This window comes from Rhea americana, unplaced genomic scaffold (assembly GCF_003343005.1).
Source record: "Rhea americana isolate MKP2758 unplaced genomic scaffold, rheAme1 scaffold_115, whole genome shotgun sequence".
Taxonomy (NCBI): domain Eukaryota; kingdom Metazoa; phylum Chordata; class Aves; order Rheiformes; family Rheidae; genus Rhea; species Rhea americana.
The window spans coordinates 2,461,755-2,483,424 of NW_028185206.1; the positions used below are offsets into that span (position 1 = coordinate 2,461,755).

At 42.8% G+C, this 21,670-nt stretch overlaps 1 protein-coding gene and 1 long non-coding RNA gene across 7 annotated transcripts in view; one reads left to right on the forward strand and one right to left on the reverse strand.

The window, feature by feature from the left end:
- Positions 1 to 21,670, reverse strand: part of PSD3 (pleckstrin and Sec7 domain containing 3) — a 119,550-nt gene that overhangs the window by 87,095 nt on the left and 10,785 nt on the right. For all 6 annotated transcript variants that reach the window (XM_085317738.1, XM_085317724.1, XM_085317748.1 and 3 more), the window contains 3 exons: positions 19,375 to 19,483; positions 5,033 to 6,095; positions 1,863 to 2,258 (listed from right to left, as the gene is read on the reverse strand). In XM_085317738.1, coding sequence (XP_085173864.1) covers positions 1,863 to 2,258; positions 5,033 to 6,095; positions 19,375 to 19,483 — 1,568 coding nt within the window. The remainder of the gene's footprint in view (positions 1 to 1,862; positions 2,259 to 5,032; positions 6,096 to 19,374; positions 19,484 to 21,670) is intronic.
- On the forward strand, positions 9,319 to 12,050 carry LOC146600829 (uncharacterized). Its single transcript, XR_014897402.1, has 2 exons — positions 9,319 to 9,439; positions 11,157 to 12,050. It is a non-coding gene; the product is annotated as an uncharacterized LOC146600829 (long non-coding RNA).

Consider the following 21,670-nt stretch of genomic DNA (forward strand, 5'->3'; position numbering starts at 1 on the left):
AAAAAAGAAAGAAAAAATTATTGTTTCTTCACTATGTTTGCAAATCTAAACAGAAATGAACTGAACTCCTAATCTGCATTAGGAAGGTACCTAACATATTTCCAAGAATTGTCTAAGCTCACCTTTTCCTCATGATAATTTTTATCTTGACAAGCCAGTGCAGGTCTTATCCGCAGTACTTTTCCACATGTCGGACACAAGAGGTCACAACTATGGAATGAGAGAATTGGGTCTACATGTGCTATATATCTTCCAACTGCTCAGTCTCATAGAAACCTTGGCATCCAGTGAAAGTAAGAGCTACAAGCTTCAGGATTAAACTAACCTCAGTCTCTGCCTACACGTTGGCTSTAGCACACCAGTGTCTATAGGCACTGAACAGTTAAGTGCTGTGCAAGATTTAAACACCTCTTTTCAGTAGGAATGACAGAAAGAACTGTTCTAAAGGGGGATCTTATCAATGTATACAAAGACCTTGAGGGGGGTATCAAGGGGATGGGGTCTTTTCAGACTCAGACTCTTTTCAGTGGTGTCATGCGACAGGACAAGAGGCAACAGGCACAAACTGACCCACAGGCAGTTCCGCCTGAACATGAAGGGGAATTTCTTCCCTGTGAGAGTGACGGAGCACTGGCACAGGTTGCCCAGGGAGGTTGTGGAGTCTCCTTCTCTGGAAATATTCAAAACCTGCCTGGATGCAACCCTGTCTAACATGCTGTACCTAACCCTGCTTGAGGGAGGGGGTGGACTAGATGATCTCCAGAGGTCTCTTCCCACCTCAACCATTTCTGTGATTTTGTGATTCTCTGAGCTACTAAGCTGTTTTGCCTGCTTTTTCAGGAGTAAGCTGTACCTTAGCCCATGAAGTAAGCAAAACTACTTTTCCTGCTTTGTCTCATAGGATTCATTTCACATTGACACGAAAGGAACAAAACAGATAAAAGGCCTCCTGCCACTAATGCCCAGGAAAGCTCAGACTAGACTAGTTCTGTCCCAGGTAATGTCCTTGCCCATGGAGGATGGAAACTCAAGGCATTCCCATCACACAAAAGTTCTCTCATCCATCAACACCTGACCACTTTTGCCTCCATTCCCCTACTTTGTGTGTTCGTGTCTTTCAATCTCCTTGCGTCTCCTGGTCAACACATAATCAGGGAATTTTTCTCAAAAAGTGAGTTTCTATGAATATATTTCCTGATCACTTAGCAAGTTTTTGCTTCTCCTATACCTCTTCTCTCATTACATTTCCCTGTTTCTCCTTTTACCAAACAGGAGATACTATTTTTCCAGTACTCCTTTCTCTTTCCATCAGTTACTTGCACATAAGGGAAACAAATACCTAACAATCTCTAAATCCATGGACATGGTGGGAGTAAAATGTTGTCCCAATTAAGTAACTGGCAAAACTCCCACTGAGTTTTGTGTGTTCAGAGACACGGCTTTAACATCCAGATCATGAGCTGCGTTTGGAGACAGGACTTTCATTTTTCCTAATGTTGGTGCTAATAGATTCAGGTATAACTAGAGATGAATTAACGTTCACCTGTAACAGATGATTAATCATTCAACAGATAGCTCCTAGAGATGTTGTAATACAGCCCAGCCTTTTATTGGTATAAGCATTAGGGAAAAATCTACACTACTTTAGTAAAGTAAATACAAACTTTTCTAATAAAAATCAGGTTTCCACAGCTGTCTTTTCTTCTGCAGCTCATTCGGTTACACTGGAAATTATTCTGTTTAGAAAACATGCAGTCAAACCCACATTATGAGACAGTTCACTGAAGTAAATGAACATTGGAAAAATCACACACACACACACACACACACACACACATACACAGTTCATCCGTTATCTTTACCTGCCCAAATCAGGAACTTCTGTGACATCTCCTCTAAAGAGTGTTTCACTTACATCCCTTAAGCCATTGGAGAGCCCTTCGTGGCAACTCATCTTCATTTCCCCATCAGTGGGAAGCTTAAAGACATCTTGCTGTCCCAAGGCTGAAGTCCTTTCTAAAAACTGGCTGCCTTCCTTCATACGTTGCTGGATCATTGGAGTGAGTGGCATTTCGAAGCTGAAGTAGCTATCAGGCTCTGAGTATAAGGTCTCCAGTGACTCTGCGCTATAATATAAAGACGCATTGTCTAGAATGTTTTCAAACTGCGAGCTGTACAGATCCGTGGAGACATCAGAGAGCCTTTGTCCAAGGACATCTTCATACCCTCCCATGGCTGTTTCTTCCTCCTCCATGATCCTAGAAATCAATTAGAAAAAGCTCATTTTAATTTGTGGGGTCAGTTTTACACTATTGAGCAAACCTCAGTAGCAGTGTAAAAGTAGTGGGGTGAGATGCTGCTTTTTCCTTGTACTGCCTCAGTTCATGACTGGCACCACATCTCTCCCTGCTTTGTTACAGTTCTGGGGACACAAAAGGAAACAATATTCTGGGGAAAACAAAAAAAGCCCAGTACTGTCTGACAGATAACAAGAGCTGATTGTGCACAAAGAAGAAAAGCACGGACAATTTCAAAAGATCTCCCCAGCACTCCTGTCTGTCATGCAAGGGACTGCTCAGATCAGAAGTTTTGCATTAAAACGAAATCTCCACCCTRCTGGAGTACAGTCTGCTGGCTCTGCAATCCAGCAAGGTCTTAGACAAAACTCTGATGTAAAAATCTCCAAAATGCATTAACGTAAGAGAGAGCAAACACAGTTAAAAACTCAGAGATGGGAGTGCCAGAATTGAAGAGGAATGTTTGGCCTTCTYGCAGATGTACAGATAAAAGTTTAAGATCACCTCTCTGTTACTGAAATCAGAGGAGACACTCCAGAAATATGAGGCTGCCAGGCCAGGCTGCTTAAGCAGAGGCTTGAAACAGGCAACACTCCCTTCAGCTCTTTTCCACCTTTCTCTGGGATACAATCCCAAGCAGTCTGGCAGTAATATTTTCAAAACTTCTTCCATAACTCTAGGACACAGGCCCCCACAGCAACACAGAGGATTCCAGTCATCACTTTTTAGGAAGTGATGTGGTGCTAACACAAATGTCCTTGCTTTTTTCAAGAAATAAACCGAGATTTTTCTGCTTCTTCCACTTCACCTCTCTCTCTCTACAGCTCCAGAGATGCTTCACGGCAACTGTGCTCCAGTCTCTCACCTAAAACTTCATAATCAGGCCCATGTATGTAACTCATGTTGAGCCTGGATCTGCTTCAGCACAGCTTTGGGGAGAGCAGCTCTCCATTCGTGTGTGGGCAGCCAGAGTGGCTGGCACAAGAACGGCTGCAGCATGAGATGCAACCTGCTGCCACGTCCAGTGGTCGCCAGGCTCTCCATGTGGCAGCGGTTTATGCAGGAATTGCACAGCAGAAAGCCACGCGCAGCCTGCCCTGCTGCGTGTCTGCTGTTTCAGAGGAGGGGGTGTCTGCGGTTCCTGCAGGAAGCTGACAGCATGTGAAGTGCAGATGGGGTGCTGAGCAATGCAAGGACTTACTTCCTTGGTTTTTATGCTCGTCCTAGGTGGCGTGACTAGTGAAATGAATCTCTACAGCCTAGCCTCATCCWGGGAAGTCTTCCAGGTGTTTTAAGACATGTGGCTCAGTCCCAATAGCTACCATTATTCAAGTAACACCGTTCTCTGGGCAGTCCATAGTGGCTGGACCCCTCATAGCTTCCGAACACTCACCCACAGCTCCTCCTTGCAGCCAGCCTCATGGGGCTATTCTGTACATCTTTGCTTTTYCCTCTTCTCCTCATTTCAGACCACTCCATCTCTTAACCAACTCTTGATCCACAACACTCTTCTTAAGAGCCCCAATAGACCTGACAGCCCCTCTACCTCTACATCTAGTGCCTCACCCACACCCCTACTCAAGCCACCCTGAGCTGTCCCAGAAATGCTGGAATCAGACACAGAGAAAAGCAATTTTCAGTGGGCCTCCTGCCTCCTCTTCCTCCTTGTATCAAGGAAGTAGCCTGATAAAGTGGAAATAGAAGTCAGATCCAGGCCTTGAGGGTCAGAAATAATGAGTCAGACTCCTCCCAAAATCATGGACTTAGTCATAGCATCCTGAAAACACGATGCACTGGAGACTCTTTACTTACTATCTAGTTTCTCCATTATAAAGAATACACTTTGGTTGTGTTTTTAAACTTTCCTTCTAATTCATGGAAGCCAGAAGCTTTTTGTGTGCATTTGTTTTAAGTGAAATCTGAGATCTGTGTGCCTGCACACGACCATAGGACCTGACACCTTAATGAACGCATCAAACGTGGTGAGGCTCTTCACACTGCCAGGAGAGTCATTAGGACCATAAATCTGAGCAATCCCACACACTAATCACAGCAGTACTCAACAGATCCCAAAGGACAAAGAGACAAGTTGCCCTTGTGTTGAATTCCAGTTGTTTTTAGCAATATCCACCAGACCAGAACAGGCACGCTTGCTCAGAGTTCATGGACAGAACCCATATTACAGATATGATTAGAAAAGAAAACCAAGTAAATCAAGACACTTCTCAGTTATTTTAGCAGAGACTATACACATACATCACTACTTTTACCTTATTATAACATATGGAACTTCAGCTAAAATGTTTTTGATTACTATCTGACCTCTTGCACAAACCCTGCCTGAAACCTGCCTGAAACCATTCTAGTAGCATGCAGAAAGCCAGGCCTGCATGTTGTATGTATTTAATTATATACCATGGCTGGATGCTAATTATGCTGTTGCTTTTTCATATGAACTTTACTATGCGAACAGCAAGACATGCTGCTTCTTTTCCAAACCTGTGACTGATATCAAACTTTGGCAGCATGGCGTAGCTGGAGTTCAGTCCAGCTTCACACACTGGCCACCGCCATCACACATTAAGTGCTCAGTAGTGCTGTCAGCTCCATCATACTGCGTGCAGGTGGCAAATATTAGTACCTGTTAACAGCAAATCAGCGGCTAAGCACAACCCACACACACTTGGGAAGAGAGGAACCCTGCCCCCCTCAGCATCCCCAAAGAGCCATTTTACCTGTCCTTGTCTCTTGCTACCCCAGCGTCTTCACTGTGTTTCTTATCCTCCTTCACAAAGACTTCATCCTCCCCACTTTCATCAAGCAAAGACAAAGGAGTGGCTCCAGAGACAGTTCCTGGCCTCAGGTCTTCCCCGACCTCCCTCCAAGCTGTTTCTGGTGAGGTGACCAATGCTGGGGAGACCATAGGTGGTACAGAGTGGCTGAGTATTTTGGGAAATGGTTTTCTCTCAACAGACACAGTCTCCAATAGCAAATGCTTGTTTCTTTTCTGCTCCTCTGCTTTTTTCAACCATAAAATCTCCACCCCTTGAAATTCTACATGTTTGCTCACAGCTGCCTCTTTTGAGTGCCTTCTCTCAGGACCCATTTGCATTCTGCCTTGACTGTATGCTGAAAACTCCTCAAAATGCGCCCACCCCTCCACTTTGCTGGCTGCTTCCAGGTTTGTCACAGATGGTCTATGACAGCTTGTCTCTTGCGCTGTGTGGACCTCCTCAGTTTTATTACTGATGGCTTGCAAGGACTCTGACTGCTTTTCTCCAGTCAATATTGCAGCCAGATCTTTTTCTATGATTAAATACATTTTTTCCTCAGCTGTTCCTTCAGATGGAAGAGGCATGTCTGAGGGTTTTTCTTGGCCTGTTGGAACCGGTTCTCTGGCTGTCTGCACATTTTGGCTGCCAGTAACYCTCTCTTTTTCCATTTGCGTCTCTGAATCAAGAGAAGTATTTGCTTTCTCTTGCACCTTTGTTGCTTCCAGCCATCCAGAGATTTTCACAGTCTCTGGCAGGTTACCCTCAGGTTGTAAACTTTCTTCTGCAGCATGCAGCTGCAATGCTTTAATGTGAGTTCCTGAACCACCTGCAGAAGCAGTGCTCTCAGGAAGCGGTCGGCAAGGTACCTGGTCACTGTCCCATCGCTCAGGGCCATGCACTAAAGGCTCTGCTTGATACTCAGATGAATTCCTCATTGTGTCTCCACTTGGCTCTATTGTGCCATACTCTGGAAATTCGTTGATGATGGTATGAGGGAGCAAAGTACTACTTCCATGGCCACTACCTGCAAAAAAAAGAAAGCACAGATTTATCCTCTGCATACATAAGTAAACAGTCTGACCTCCCCTCTCCACATTCAAGTAACAGTGTAAGCACATTCTACCCTGCAGAGAAAATACTGGTCTGTTTAACTCACTTCTGCCTGCTCTCACACTGCTGTTATCCTGAACTGATCTTTTCACACAGGAGCATTTGGGCAGCCTACTTTGGAAGTTTGCCTTGAAAATAAATACCAAAAATGTCTGCTACACTTCAGAAAGTGTCCCAATAGCTCATGAATACTCTYGGGTCACATGCCAGATGAAAAAGCTGAAGAAAGTAGATATTCAGAGGTTAACATCCATCCACAGAAAGTGCCACACACGCTGGTTTTATTTTCACAGGATTTTTAAGTCATTTTCATTTATCAAGATGAAACATAGGGAATATAAATAGTTACATCCCATACTGCCGCACCAAAACCAATTACCTAAATTACAAGGCAATTAATGGTCAATTTAGCTTCCTGGCAGTACTGCCATCTTCCTTTAACAACTCAGGTAATTGATGGCCATGTCGCAGTGATGCATGTACACTCAGTAGGTCACATTTCCTAATCAAAAAATTAAATCACTAATGCCTATGAAGCTTCCTTCCACTGAGTGCTGTTTTTCAAATTGTTATAAATAAAGCAGGGGAGAAAGCTGATGGTCATATTTTCAAAAGAGCCGAGTACTCAGTGGCTACCATTATTCCTGGATAACACAGAATCAATTGTTCTCAGAGGGACCTCACTGATGAGTATTTGGCCATCTTATGTAATGACCCAAGGAGGAACTGAGCTTTTGGAAAAAGGAGCAACAGCTGTGTTTGCTGCACACTTCTGGAAAAGTCTAGCCTCAAGTATAGATTGCTTTAAACAAAACAAACAGAGCTGGATCCAAACACCTACTCTGAGAAGTCTCTGGGAGACAGCTCCAGAGCTAGCGTCCAGCTTGCATTTTGGAAGCACTGCCCTGCTTGGGGTACATCTCTAGATGCTATTTTGCAAAATATATTCCTATCTTCCCTCTGCACTATCTCGCCATAAGCCATTTCTGAGAAGACAGCAGCGTAGCTGTGGTTAACTGTGGAGTTCAAGGTAAAAGGGAGGGTAATTTAATGCCAGTTCAGCACTGATGTAGCTATGTATTTGCCAGTGATTTGGAAAGATACAAGAGAAGCAGCTGACACCTGCCTATTAGCAACTCAGTAGCTCTATCCACAGAGGGTAGGTACAGCAGGTTGCACATGTGCYGGACTAAACTGACAGCCTAGGCATAAGCCAGATTGCAGTCTCTTCCCTAGTAGGTTTCCCAGAATTTCAGTTCTGTTGATTTAACTTCTTCAGAATAAACTTCCCTGGGTCAGTTTTCCCTGCATGGGTCAGATTCTGCTGAAGATAGCACCTGGACAAAACAGTGATCTGTTCTCTACTGCCAGTCTTGCAGCCTTGGATTAAAGATGAAGGTCTCACGAGGCAGTCAGGAGCAATTTTGCCCTGTCCACTTCTTTATCACAGCACCCTTTCACAGCAGGGTTTCAAATACACAAAGGTAGATGCCCTGGAGGAGTCCAAAGAAGATCCAGGTCTACCTCTCCACATGAATGTGGCTATTCCTTTTCCTTCGTGTCTAGGAGTCCCAGATAACACACATCTTGGCATACAATTTCATCCACCCAGCCAGGCAGCACTTCATGCACCTCAAACCCACATGCTTTGCGGAGCAGACACCAGATCATTTCTTACAGCTACAGGACACATTTCCATCAGGCTGAATTTGCAGCATCCATGCTGCAGGTGCACATGCACCTTGCAGCATCCATGCAAGCATCCTGTGCAGGCAGATGAGGCTGTGTGCTCGCAATGGCCCTACATCTGCAGAGAAGCAACCAGCTCAGCTCACAGTGCGGGCCCATTTGTGGCTTTCTGCTTCTACAGCACATGTCTGTACTGAGATTTTTAACACAGAATAAATGCCAGGATGCACTCCCTTGCTAGAAGTGTTGTCATAAACATTTCTCCATGGATGCAGCTCCTCCTACAGCAACTCWCTCCTCTTGTAAACATGCAATGAGGGCGCTCTGGCTGGGACATGGCAACCCCAGCAGCTTCCTGATCAGCTGCACCCTGAGGATGGCTCAGCACCCGCCAGCAGACCATGCAGAGACCCTATACCTCCTGCTGATCCATGCGCCTGGCACATTTGGGGGGTTCCCAGTGCATTCCCCTAGGCACAGCCTCCCCATGAGGCTCCCCACAGCCAACACATGCTGGCAGCCAAGCCCCAACAATGTGCCATGCACAGACCTGGCCAAGCGGCAAGGCACTTCCCTGCTAAATGCTATCTTAGCTTCTGCACTGACATCTTGGAGACAGAAGTAGCCTTCCTTCTTGCAATGAGTGCCAAACACACCACTGAGCATCTCTATATATCACAGAAGGCTGCTGCTTAGAGCAGCAAACCATTCAGTGCAAATATCTGTTTTACTTCTCTTTATTAACATCCTACTCCCATGCAAACTTTGCCCTCTGGTCTGGTACACTCAAGAAGAGTTTTATAAAGCATGCATACATAGGCTCATAGAGACGTATAGAAGGTGAGAGCACACACACAGTCCTGGGCAATGTACTCTAGGTGACCCTGTCTGAGCTGGGGGGTTAAGTTAGATGATCTCCAGAGGTTGCTTCCAACCTCAACCATTCCGTGATTCTATGATCTCTGTGAACACTTGCAAAGCTGTAAGAGCTCCAGCTGCRCAAGAGAAAAATACTTTCACATAGAAATTTACGGCCTTTTTAACAATGAGATCACAGTAACRTAGCTCTGGAAAGATCTCCACTGTTGCAGTTTGCAAATACAAGTGAATACAATTCTCACCTTTACCAGAATCCTGGATAAAAATTGCCTAATTCAGTGCCCAATAAAAAAGATTCTGATGTGGCATCAAAGCAAGTCCATCCTGTTTATACTATATAATACCACACACAACACCGCCAAGGTCTTCATTTCTTGCAGTAAAATACCACCAGTTGTCACCTGCCCCTGAAAGGTGCAAAGCCAGCCCGAATGGAGCTCAGTGCCTCTTTCGAGGTGCAGAGTTTAGAGGAGCTGGAGCTCTTTAAGGGAAACTCCTCCCTTATTCCCATCCACCACCACAGTATCATGTCTTGCTGCTACTGGCATATCCTGTCCCCCATCCCCCAATATGACTGCATTACAAACAAGGCTAGAAAAGCAACAACAAAATTTAAGGACTCTACTGAAGATGAGCAGGGAAAAAAAATACCCACCACCAAACAAACAATGAAAGGACACACAATATCAGGTAACATCAATTTCTATTTGCATTGAAGGTGGCTTCTTTCAACAAAGCAAAAATTAAAAGGAGAGAAAAAAGCTAAAATAGCAAGGGGGCAAATGACTAGAAAACTGATACCGGGCAAATATAATGTAAGAGCAGCTGGCAGTTTTTCTGATGACTAGAGGATGAAAGAATTCATGACTTAAATCAGCACTGGCATAGATATGTTATTTCATAGGTAAATAACCATTGCATTTCAATCAAGCTTGCCTACAGCATAATAAAAGGAAATTCTAGGAAGCAAAACACAAGTTACAAGCATAGACAGACATTTATTTAACAGTTACACTTTATAAAAAAAATGGTGTGAGTGTCTCTAGTCTATATAGTATATATATATATATTAACTAGCTAGAGAAATGAGAGATATTTGCTTGAACAGTCTCCTTACTCACAGAGATTACTGTAGCTCCAGCAGTTACCCATTGGTCAAAGAAATAAAATGCACAGATCATCAGTTTATCAATAACGATATCAGCTAATTCAATTGCTGCTGTTCTAGTCAACTGGAACCAAAATAGTTTCAAATTTCCTGGCTGCTGCTGCCCTGCACTGCACACAATGATGTAAATGGAAGCTTTCTGACTATTATGAAACTGATGGGGGAAACTGCAGTCTCATTTGGTCTATCGCCGAAGCTAAGGAGTCCACCTTGGCAGCTTACAGGAGGGAAAAAAAAATTCCTCCAGCAAGACTGCCTGATGATATGCCAGAGAGATGCTTATGCTTCACAGCCGTTTACTGTAACTGGGTTCCTAAAGGAATAAGAGAGCACAGTGGCGATCCTAAGCTTGGTACACTTGTTTCAGAGCAAAAGGTGCCAGACAGCATATTAGCATTTCTGAACTGGAAGATTTAACAAAAGGGCACAGTCATCTTGCAGTTTATTTCTCCATAACTGCTTGTGCTGATCATAAACAGCACATAGATAAAGCTGCATGCAGAATCGTATCAACTATATTTTTTTATCATTCTTATTTTTWTTTTTTTWAAGGCAAATGTAAGCAATAAAACAGCGTATACATAAAAGGAGATTGTCTCTAGGTGACAAAGATTAATGAACAAATCACAGGATTTATGGAATTTAATCATTAATGCACTCTTCCAAAGAGACGGAAGCACACATAGCTCTTCATCTTAAAGTCCCTTGATTATCAACTTCCATGGTAATGCAAACTATTCAGATTTATAAAACTGTGCTTGCTCAGGCTGAAATGGAGCGGCCTCCGCCTACGAATGACCAGGGATGCTGCACAGTCACTGGCAGCCTTGTGCTGCAGCCCGTTTTCCAGATGATGTAATTCCCCATACTGTGATAAGTCCTGGCTGGCAGAGGCCCTTCGTTAGCCAAAGCTGCAGTATTAGCATAATTATAGTACCGTTCCTTTGCAGCCAGCCTACAAACGTCCGCACACCACTGCACTGATTGGGCACATGAGTCTCCACAGCTTGCAGCTGCTTGAGGCTTTCAGGCTGTTTGCTCACCACAGAAGTTGCTGTCTGGGTCTCACCTGCTCAGCAGCAGCAGCCGGCAAAGTTGCACAGGCATTATACACAAACTTGGCAGAACGGGAAGCTGGTCCAAGGTGTGGGCATGGAGCAGGGATAAGAGGTAAAAGGGATTTTCTCTAGGAAACGCACACTGGTGAGATGCCTCTGCTCATGTCAACTCTTGCCACAGGGACAGAAAGCACACAGGGAAGGTGATGGAGAGCCGGAAATACAAACAGCCGGCACAGCAGAAATGATGGCACAGACTGGGACACCTCATCCAGGGGAAGCGGCAGCAGAAGGAGCCACTGTGGAAGCTGGCAGTGTTGCGGAGGTGAACCAGAAACAGTCACTGTGCTGGCAACAGGGAGTTCAAAGCAAGCAAAGAGGTGCCCTGCATGCTTGATGCACCCATGCTGCACCACAAACAGCAGCTAAGCATGTTACAGCTGAAAATTTGGATTCACTCAAAAATTACATAGACTAATTCAGAGAAAAAAATCCCTTAACTGTTATTAAGTGCCAAGTTATACCTGTTTGTTCAGGAAATCCATAGCCTGTGGGTTATTATGAACTGGAAGAGGTTTTCAGAGGAGTATTGCTTTACACTGTTCTTACGTTGTTTCCTAAAAGTTGCTTTTGGCAACAAGATGCCATGTTAGCCAGACCTTTAGTCTGCCACAGGACAGCCATTCTCATATTAGGTAAATTTATCGTGAATCTCTCCACTAGTTAAGTCAAGTGATTATATGATACATTCAGTTGTCACTGCTAGAAATAGACAGAGAAAAGCTCCTAGATTAAGAATTTGAATCCTATCAATTCAAACAGCAACAAAACCAGCATGTCAGATCCTTCTGTGTGTGTGTGTCTGTGTGTGTGTGTGTGCACATGCATGTGCATGTATCTTTTTCTACAACTGTGAATCTTCTCTGTTTCATGATAACTGGCTCTCCATGGAACACTTTAAATGAATAATGCTGTGACTCGACTGCAAATTTCTTTCACATATTTTAAGTATTTCTCATTGAGAAATGGAATTGGAAGCCTCTGGTATAACTCAAAACAAATCAAACTAAAAATCTCCACTGAGCATCTCCTTCTTTCTCCAAGCTGTAGGAAAGATGGCACCTTGCCGCAACTGGTCAGAGTCCCCGAGTGAGCTCAAAACAGGACAGAGTCCAAAACCAGCACACAACACATGCTGGGAGAATTTAGTGTGAGAGATTATCCACTACAAATTGCTATATTGGCCACAGATGGTCAATGAGATAGCTCAATCCCAAGAGTCATTACCCTGGAAAGCAAAAGAGTAGAGTGGAATAACTGCTAACATGAGTGGAATAAGAGGGAATAGAAAGAAAAAAGAACGGGACTCATTAGTCTGATGTAAAAAGCATGAGTAATTCTTACTATATGTAATGTACTTTCTTTCTTTCAAGCCAAAATTCCTGCAGTCAATTATCTGTGTGTTTGGTTTTAAAAAGTCAGAAAACATAAGACTTAAACCCAAAATTCAAAAGGCAGATCCAAAAAGAATCTGAAATTTACTCTTTTTCCATTCTTCTGATTTGGAAAGAAAGCTGGTGATTTTGTATGTGTATATAGACATAGTGATACCAGTAATAATTAAAACAACATCCTAAGAGCCTTTAGCTGAAAGAGCAGACTTTTGGAGCACTGACAAATCACAACTGCTTTGACACTTGCAGCTTCTATGAAGTAAGGCTTTTCTAACCTATCTGAAGACACTAATATTTATTTTAAACATGGTGTTTTTAAAGAATCTTTCAAAAACCTCTTAAAAAGTCCTTTTAAATGAAAGATCTCCCAGTTAAAAAAAATCTCTCCAGACTCTTAGCTAGCAACAACAGCATAAAAAAACCCACAGTCCTGCCCAGAGATCTGAGACACTCTCGATCTGGCAGCAGCCACTGAGTAAAGTAGACAAAACAGCAGAGAAGGATGTTCTCTATTACATTTCAAGACCTTGGTCCAACTAGCCAGGTTAAGAGAATGCTTGCTAAATAGTTCTCAAAGCTCCCCAGGAGCTGGATATTGAGTTACTCTTACTTACCCAGCTTAAGTAAAAATAGGACATAGAAGCGTATCCCAGGACCTAAGTATTTGCTACTAAAGGTGCAGCAAGATATTGCACAGGAACATTTTGGCAGCCTACCACAATGAATAAGAGTCTCTTCCTCAGAAGCCAAGGAGTGATAAACAAACAATGCAGGGGTAAAAGAGTAAAAGGCACTTGTTAAAACAGTGAACAGTGAATAGGAAAAATCTTTGTTGTACCTTGTGTTAATTTTTTTCAGTGTGGTACCAGACCATAACTGCATCTGCCCATAAAATTCTAATTAAGCCTCCTTTTACACATTCATTGTCAGGCTATCACTAGCAGCAGGAGAGTATGCTGCTTTTCCTTCAGAAAGCTTTAGAGACAAATCAAGCCTTCAGCATGTGCTGCCTATCTTGTCGCAGAAGCTGAAGCGGCTGAAGGAAAGGAGAAGAGAGGAGCCTATGGTGAAGAAAGTTCCTGTACCCAGATATGGCCAGTCAAGTCAGTTGCCTGAGCCCTCTCCTTCTGTGTCCACTGACCTGGATTCTTTGTTTTCTGTCTGCCCAAGAGGAAGGGCCTGATGGCCTCCTGGAAAGCACTTCTGAGCGCTGCCAACTTCAGCTGAGTTCAGTCTGCACTACATTTGCTCAGAGCATCTGAGCAAGGCCAGACACCATGACTGAGCTACCTGCATCACCAGGTACCCAAATAATTGTGCACTCTCTTGTGAGTGTGGCCCTCAGCTTCCGCTGACCACCCATGCATGGGGAGATACTTGCTGTCCTCAATCCAGCACTTCCTAACTTGTGTGTGCTTAAWTCTGCACCTTTAAGAAACAATAACAAGCAGACCATTTTAAAACTATTATTTCTGCTAAGCCCTTGGCCTTCAAACAGCTCTTGTTTACAGAGATGAGGGTGTGGTAATCTCTCCCTGCAGCTATAGGTTACAATATCTTGAACTATCCTGTCTTCAAGTGCTGGTTGTGAGACATCCAGTTTCCTTCTACAGAGCAATGGACTTTGTATAATGCCTCCTGCCCTTTTAGTTTTTCTTTCTCAGGGCCTAGAAAGCCACATGTCCATCAAAGCACACTTGGCAGCTCCAGAGCACACCCCACCACCACGCAGCCCCCAGTAACGGGACAAAAATTCAAAGGCAGAAGTAGCAACACGGCTTCACCTCCTGCAGTCAGGATTCAATGCTCAGTGCAACCTGTCCTTCATAACCTTCACACATCAAATAGTAGACACATCAGATGTGCTCTTCTGACTAAAGTTCGAGTACTTTAAGCATTAGCTGCTCCTCAGAGCATCCCAGCAGTAGTTTAAAATCATTTCTTTTATGCTGCATGGAAATGAGAGAGGAGCACTCAGTTCAGTCAGTTAACATGACAGCCTGAGAGAAGATTGCTTTTTAAACTACTCAAACGCAGCTGGAAAAGTACATTTAACTACAGCAGCTCTCTTCTGTTCCATGTGACAGTATGTATGTTCATTTCTCTTACTTGAGACATACACTTAAAAAGTTACCTCCTACTGCTCTCGGTATGTTCTTCAGCCTTTCTCATTCTCTTTCCATCATTACTAACCAGAAGCAGCAAACATCAGGCATTATTATGAGAAAATGTAATAATTCCACACTAACATCTAAAACCTTTGCTGCTCTTCAGTATGCCAGAAATTGCAATGGGATATCAGCAACAGTAAAAAAACTGATTAATTAAAATACACACAATAAAATAATGGAATATTAATTGTGTGCATGGGCCTCACAGATTTTAGCTTTCCAGATTTGAATCATATATCCCTTCCTGTTTAACTGTGGCAGGACATAATCTTATACATTCTTATATATTCACGTACACATTCTACATACAGGCTCCATCTTCTCTAATTAAGCAAAATGAACCAAAAATCAGGCACTTCTTTAACCGTTAGGAAATGAAGCTTTGCATCTTTTCAGGAAAGGAAAGCTGCAGAGGAAATTGAAAGACCAGGGAGCCCAGATTTCCTTGACTACCTGGAGATGGAAAGACCAAGAGATGAAAATATGACACAGAGCAGTGTATCAAAATGGAAAGCAACATCGTTAAAATGCTGGAAAACACTTCAGTTAGCAGTCTAGGCTAATCTGAAAACTGCAACTTTTGAGGTAATCTGGTCTATAGGAAATTTTCCAAGTGAAGATCAGGAAAGTGCAACCTTCATGCAATGCAGACACAATGCAGCAGAAGTGAATACGCAAGAGCAGATTCACAAAGTGATGCAGAGAACAAAAGCAAGGCAGGAGAGCAAGGACAACTTAAAGAGTTAGTAATACTCACTTTTTATATAAAATGACTGGAGTAATTTGCTTACAGATATTTAGATCAGCAGTATAGGATCACAAAAAGGCTGTGCTTTTTGGCACAAAACCCAGGTATTGTTTGCTTCCCTAGCTCTTGACACGAATTAAAGAAATTCTACAGCAAACACAATCCTTTCCATGACTCAGGTCCAGGAATGTGTACGTTGCGTGGATTAAAGTATGTACTACACTCTCTTCCACATGTCAGCTTTGGCAGTGTTTGACCCCTCACAGAGGTGATGCTGCACAGACTGCCAGAAAAAAATAGACTTTTTTTTTAACTCGTTTTCTTGCTGGCTTGAGCTTGCTAGGAAAACAAATGAGCACAAGAACTAGCATGAGACAGTCAGAGACGTATGCAGCTGGGACCATCACCATCCCTTTTGGCAGAATCAAGCTGTTAAATGAGCTCAGTTGCCTCATGACACCTCACTATACACAAAACAACAAGTGACAGGCTTTCCAAAGCTATTTGTTTCTCCAGGAATTCAAAAACAATTTTCTTTCAGCAGCTGTTGGGAAAGACCAGATTTACATGGCAACAGAGACTATTTGTACTCTGTGTCTGTGTGTCTGTGTGTATGATATGAGATTAATCCTTGTGTTAAACAGAAAAGATGAAAACTTTCTCATCACAGAGGCATCAGGCAAAACACTGTCCATGAATCTCAAAACGATAGTTTCTTAACARCTAACTTGTATTTCTTTCCTAATCTAAGAGGACTTGACTTCTATGTTTGTTTAAGTAATCATTTTCATAGAATCGTAGGGTTTCCTCCTTGTCTCTCAAATCCCTAGGAAGAATTTTTCAGATTGACTGATTTTGTCAAGACTTTTATTCAATATTTAAATGTATTAACTATAAAGTCATAAAACAGTGCTAGCCTGTGGTATGCCCAAGTCTAAGAAATGAGGCTATTCAATGGGATCACTGTTTCCATGGCCATTTCCAGAGCAGGGTATGTTTCCAGACCTATATAAACAAGCGCCCTTTATGTTATGAGGCTGAGAAGACAACTTGTACAATCCAGCTTAGTTCAATTTTTTTAAAAATATTTTCTTTTGCTGGAAGGCAGAAGGCTGAGTCTTCACTCATGAACGCATGCAGGCTGTGTGTTGACGCATGGTCAAGCAGCAGCATGGTGCAGCAAAGCCCAGGGCACAGAGCAGTCCGAGGAAAGGGCTGCAGGGAGACGTGACTGTTGGTCCCTTCTGCAGGACCTGGCTGCTTTTGGAGTCCCTGGGCCTGGTCCTACTTCTGCACAAAGGAATACACCTATCTAYCTCCCCAGAGCAGGGGATGAGTGATAGCAGTATCTTTTTCTGCTGAAGGAGAGAAAGGAAGGAAGCCAGGCAGGAACTGCACACTAAAGAACAAGGGCACATGTGTACCAAAGCCATCAGGGATCAAAAAATATACCAAATAAAAACAAAACATTACAATAAACTGAGTGCAACAGAGAGGAAGAATGAGGACAAATTACTTATTTTTAATACAACAAACATTATCATGTACATCTGAATCTTATCAGTGAAACATCTCTTCTACAAGCATCTAACTTGATTTTTCTTCTCCTCTCACCCATGAAAATGACCACCAGTTTAAATTTGGAAGGTAAAAATAAGCACCACAGCCTATTAAGCAAATTTGCTGTGTTCTAGAGGAAGACCTAAGCAAACAGAGCTGTTTGCCACGATCATCCCCAATTACACATCCTTCTTTGTGAATTAAGTTGTAAGATGCAAGTCTTTCACTGCCTAGTTAAAAGATGTATACTCTTAACAGCATCCAAGAAGGCTTCAGTATTATGGTTGCATCAGAAAGAGAAAGGATGAATTTGGAGGCAGAAGTGATTAAGCCGTTTTGCAGCTTAAGTATTATGTTCCAACTTTCTGAGTCCAGCCAACGCCCAGGTGAAACCTGCTTTCGGTTAGATAAATTAAAATTCAGGCTCTACTGCCCACAGTGACAAGCTACTACCTTTAGTAAGTTTAAACACCAGTGCATCCCTTGCCCTGCCCTTGTCACTCATTTGCTTGAAATCATTCATACTTTGATCTGTGAAAAGCACACCTTTTACCTTTGAAATTAACAGGTTTATTTGGATTTTTCTAATACTGAAAAGGACAGACAACCCTTCAGACATAGCTGCTTCCCCCAAAACAGTCTCTGTTCCCCCAGAGACATGTTATGACATATTCAACATATGTTAGATCAAAGGAAACCAGGAGTTGCACAGGGACCTGGGTTTGTGCTTCTCTGTCCCATCTTCACTCATCTAAAGTTGGTAAGCAGATAAGATTGCTTATTTGAAGAAAACAAGTAGAAGGCACAGTAACACCTTGGTTTATCCATTTTAGTCAAACATCTTCCTGGAGGAGGAGGATGCGTTTGTTTGTGTTAAAGAGAAACCAGTTTGGGTAGGTGCAATGTCATGAACAGGGAATCTGAGTTTTGGAAGGGGAGAAAAACATGCCTTGGTACTCTTATCCACYGTAGGCTAGGCAAAACAATCAGCAGGAGCAATACGATTTTGGCAGGTCATTGCCACATCCCAGCATGGTCACAGGATGAGGTAACTGCTTCAGTCCCTCCTGCATCTAAATGTCTGTGATTCAGGATGAAGAGAAGGGCTGACCTGTTGCAAGGCAAGGGATCATTTCTGAGGCACTTTTCGGCACTTAACTGCAATCATTAGGTCCTGTGGACACAACAGTATAGAAAAAGCTCCTTTGCAGCAGATTTATTTAATGAAGGTGCAGTTTTCACGTACAATTGGCAAACGTTGTATGTTAAACACTGTTGTATATGGGAAACTCTCCCTTGAAACCACTCCCATTTCACTCCTGCTAGCCCCTAATGGTAGCTTCTAATTAATAAAGGGACAGGAGACTTGGAAACAAGGCAAGAAGCAATACAGAAAAAGTATGAAAGAGTATGTAAGTCAAGATATAATGGCTTACACTTTGCTGCCCTTTATGCCAACACTCAGTACTCATGCAGCTCRGAGTACCCATCACATTTGATAACTGTTTTCGTTAGCAGTAACAATGGATTCACTTGGATTTATTGGACACAGCATACTTCATTTAATGCAAATCTCCGGAAATGTACTAATGCCTGCTGACAGTGCTCTCACATTGTGTTTCTCCAAACAACAAATGAGGTCATCATGATTCATGAATAATCTGACACGYTTAGTGGCGATTTGTAAAATTCTTTTAGAATTCCTAAGCACGGAGATTTGTGAGGTTTTGTTGTTTCTCCCACTCCACAATTAGGATTTCCCAAGTGGAAGGCCTAACTCTAGAAAATCCTGGGAGAAACTGTCTACTTACCTTCCAGACTTAAGTTCTGCTCTTTTTTTTTTTTTTTTTTTTTTCCTTTTTGCCATGACTGAAGTAGAAGAGCCTATACAGCTGGTTTCTGTACAAAGTGCTGCCCTTCTGTTGTAAGAAGGAGATCTTCTTTAATTAGAAGTGACATCCTAGAAAGTTTGCAATTAGAAAGGATCAAGCTGCATCTGGATTCCTTGTTACTAAATACAGATGAGGGAACAGTTCAAGTTCAACCACCTGGAATATCTAAATTAAAATCTTGTATCTCTCTAGCTGTAGGTATAGCAGCTTGCTGAAGACCTAGGGCATTCCTGGAAGGACTACCAGGCAGAACTGGCTGTGTTTTGGCATGTGCAATTGCAGAAATGACTCAGCTGCAGAGAACTGTTCAGAGTCCCAGCACCAAACCCTCACCTGCATGCAAGGTGAAGACATAAGAGAGGGAACAGCTGTCATTTTCTATGCTCAAAGCAGGAGGCCAGGCTCTCCTCTAGACCAGAGCTCCTTTGTTTTACCACCTCCTCTGTGTGCCCACAAAGGATAGTGTAGCAGCAGGACCAAGCATTCCTGGGGTCATGAAGAAGCAGCTTCTGCAACTCTTCTCTGGAGTGGCTGGAGAGATTTTTAATACACAAAAATAGTAAATAGTACTTACCCATTTCTGAAGGCTTTTCCTCTTCTAAGCCAAATAAAAATTCATATTTGGCCTTGCCAACAGCATGGGAGTGGGTCAATACATCATTATCCCAGACAAGTGCTTCTGCCTGTAGAGTCAAAATAAACAAAGCTTATCTATCTTTCAATTAAGTAACAGTAGCATGGACATGAAATCCATTCAAGTGTGCTGCCAGGTAGGATTTTTCAGAGTGCTGTCTGTTCGTTTAGCTCCATTTCCACGAAGACTGAACACAGAAAATATGGGCCAACACTGAGCACTTTCAAAGAGCTTGTTGTTGTGTCTTCAAATGTTAAGTGTGTCAGGGTTGAGCAGCGACGTTAGAGCACTCAACTCCCTCATGTCTCTAGCAGGTTTACCCATGGCAAGGCCAGCTGGCCCTAGTTTACCAAATCAGTAATATCACTTAAGGCTGAAAATGCCTCTGTGATAGTATCTGAAATACCAAACTTGAGTATGGATATTGCAAAATTGGGCGTAAATAAGAGGCAGGTTGTTTCTTTGGGAGGAGACTGGCACAGGGAGAGGAAGGGGCAAGGGCTGCAACAAGGAGAGCCAAAAAAATGGGAAGAGATAATAAGGTATGTAAATATGTAAACAGCACTGTGTGAGGGCACAGCCTCTGGGGCAGCCTCCTGCCTGATCACTGCTGCTAAATCAGAGCAATAAACCCACTCTGTTTCTCTGACCTCCTGCACAGGTGGACGGATCAAGCATCCCCATATCACCATTTTAGTGCCAATGCTAGCCCTGGTGGCATCAGCACTTACCCACCACTTCCAATTGAGACAGTAGAAAGCAGCTTGAAACAAAATGTTTGCTTTCTTGGAAGAGAGAAAGGCTGCATGACTAACATTAAAATTAGCTGTCTAAACAGGTGATGACAAACCAGTTCTCCAAGATAAAGTATACACCACCAATGAACAGTAATGCAGACACTGCATGCAACAGGTATCAGGCATTAAGTTTCTTCCTAGGCAAGATGATGCCTGTAATTCTTCAGTGTAAAGTGACAGATGAAATAAATCATCAACTATGAATTCTTCAGTGACTTTATATTCATAGCTAATGTTTGAGGCAGCCAATTATTACAGTATGTCAAGTCATTTCATGGCTCATATTCGCAAAGGCTTTAGCCTACAAAAACATGCTTTAAAGAAAAATTCAGATGGAACATTCTGCCCCTTAGGACAATAATAACTTCTATACACTTCCATCGAATACCTTAGGATAAACGTCAACTACAGACACAAATTCAAAGTGCAGCAGACACATAATTCACAAGAACACAGAGTCAAGACTCTTTAATCAGAGGTGGAGCTACACATTTCCCCAGGGTCAGTTCTCCATCAATTAAGTTTTCTTCCAAGAGCATATTGATAAATAACTATCTTGCCCCATGCCCTAGAACTGTTTTGCTCAAGGCCTTCCTGGCGTTTTTCCCCCATTATGTCTCCCAACTTGCTGCTCTGAGAGAGTTCTGCAGAATTTAGTCCAGCACATGTTTGCAATAACTCCACAGTAGAGCTTACATGATATATTTATCATTCACTAGCCTAACTATCCATCACTGTGGCTCCAATAGCTATTCTGATGGACCTTGCCCACAAATATTTGGGGGAAAATGTGATGAAACAGAGCAAGGAGTTTTTAGCACAAATACGAACATCAGAAGCATGATGAAACAAGATTGGAAACAGACTCTCTCTCCTGCTTTTAGAGGGCCACATTCATTTACAGGCAGTGGAGGTGACAACGGCTAGAAAAAGAACAGCTGCATCTACAGCACAGAGGAGTAGTCTTTCAGTCTGAGACAGTCTGGTCAGCAGCAACTCACAGAGCTAGACAAAAATTCAACTTACTCAAAATAAGGTTAAGAAGTGGGACAGTGAAACATCTAGTTGCAGCCAAATCCTATTCACAGATGAATGAAATGGAAAATGAAATGGACAGCTGAACAGACAGGAATTTCTGATCCACATATTTCTGGGATACTGCACCTCCACTCATCAGCCCTACTCTTCACAGCTTAGCAACCATCTGCTGCAGTGAGCTTCCCTGAAAACAGATTCTCCCAGGTTATTTATTTGCCTGTGCTTTATCATAACACAATGAAGATTCTAGTTCGGAACACCCGTTGCATCATCCAAAAATAGGCAGAAATTATAAGTATAYAGGGCAACATTTATCAGTTAGGTGCCTGAACTGAGAGTGCAAGACCTTTGCCTTGGCATCTGAAAGGGAAAACTTGATTTTCAGAAGTGCTGAAACACAG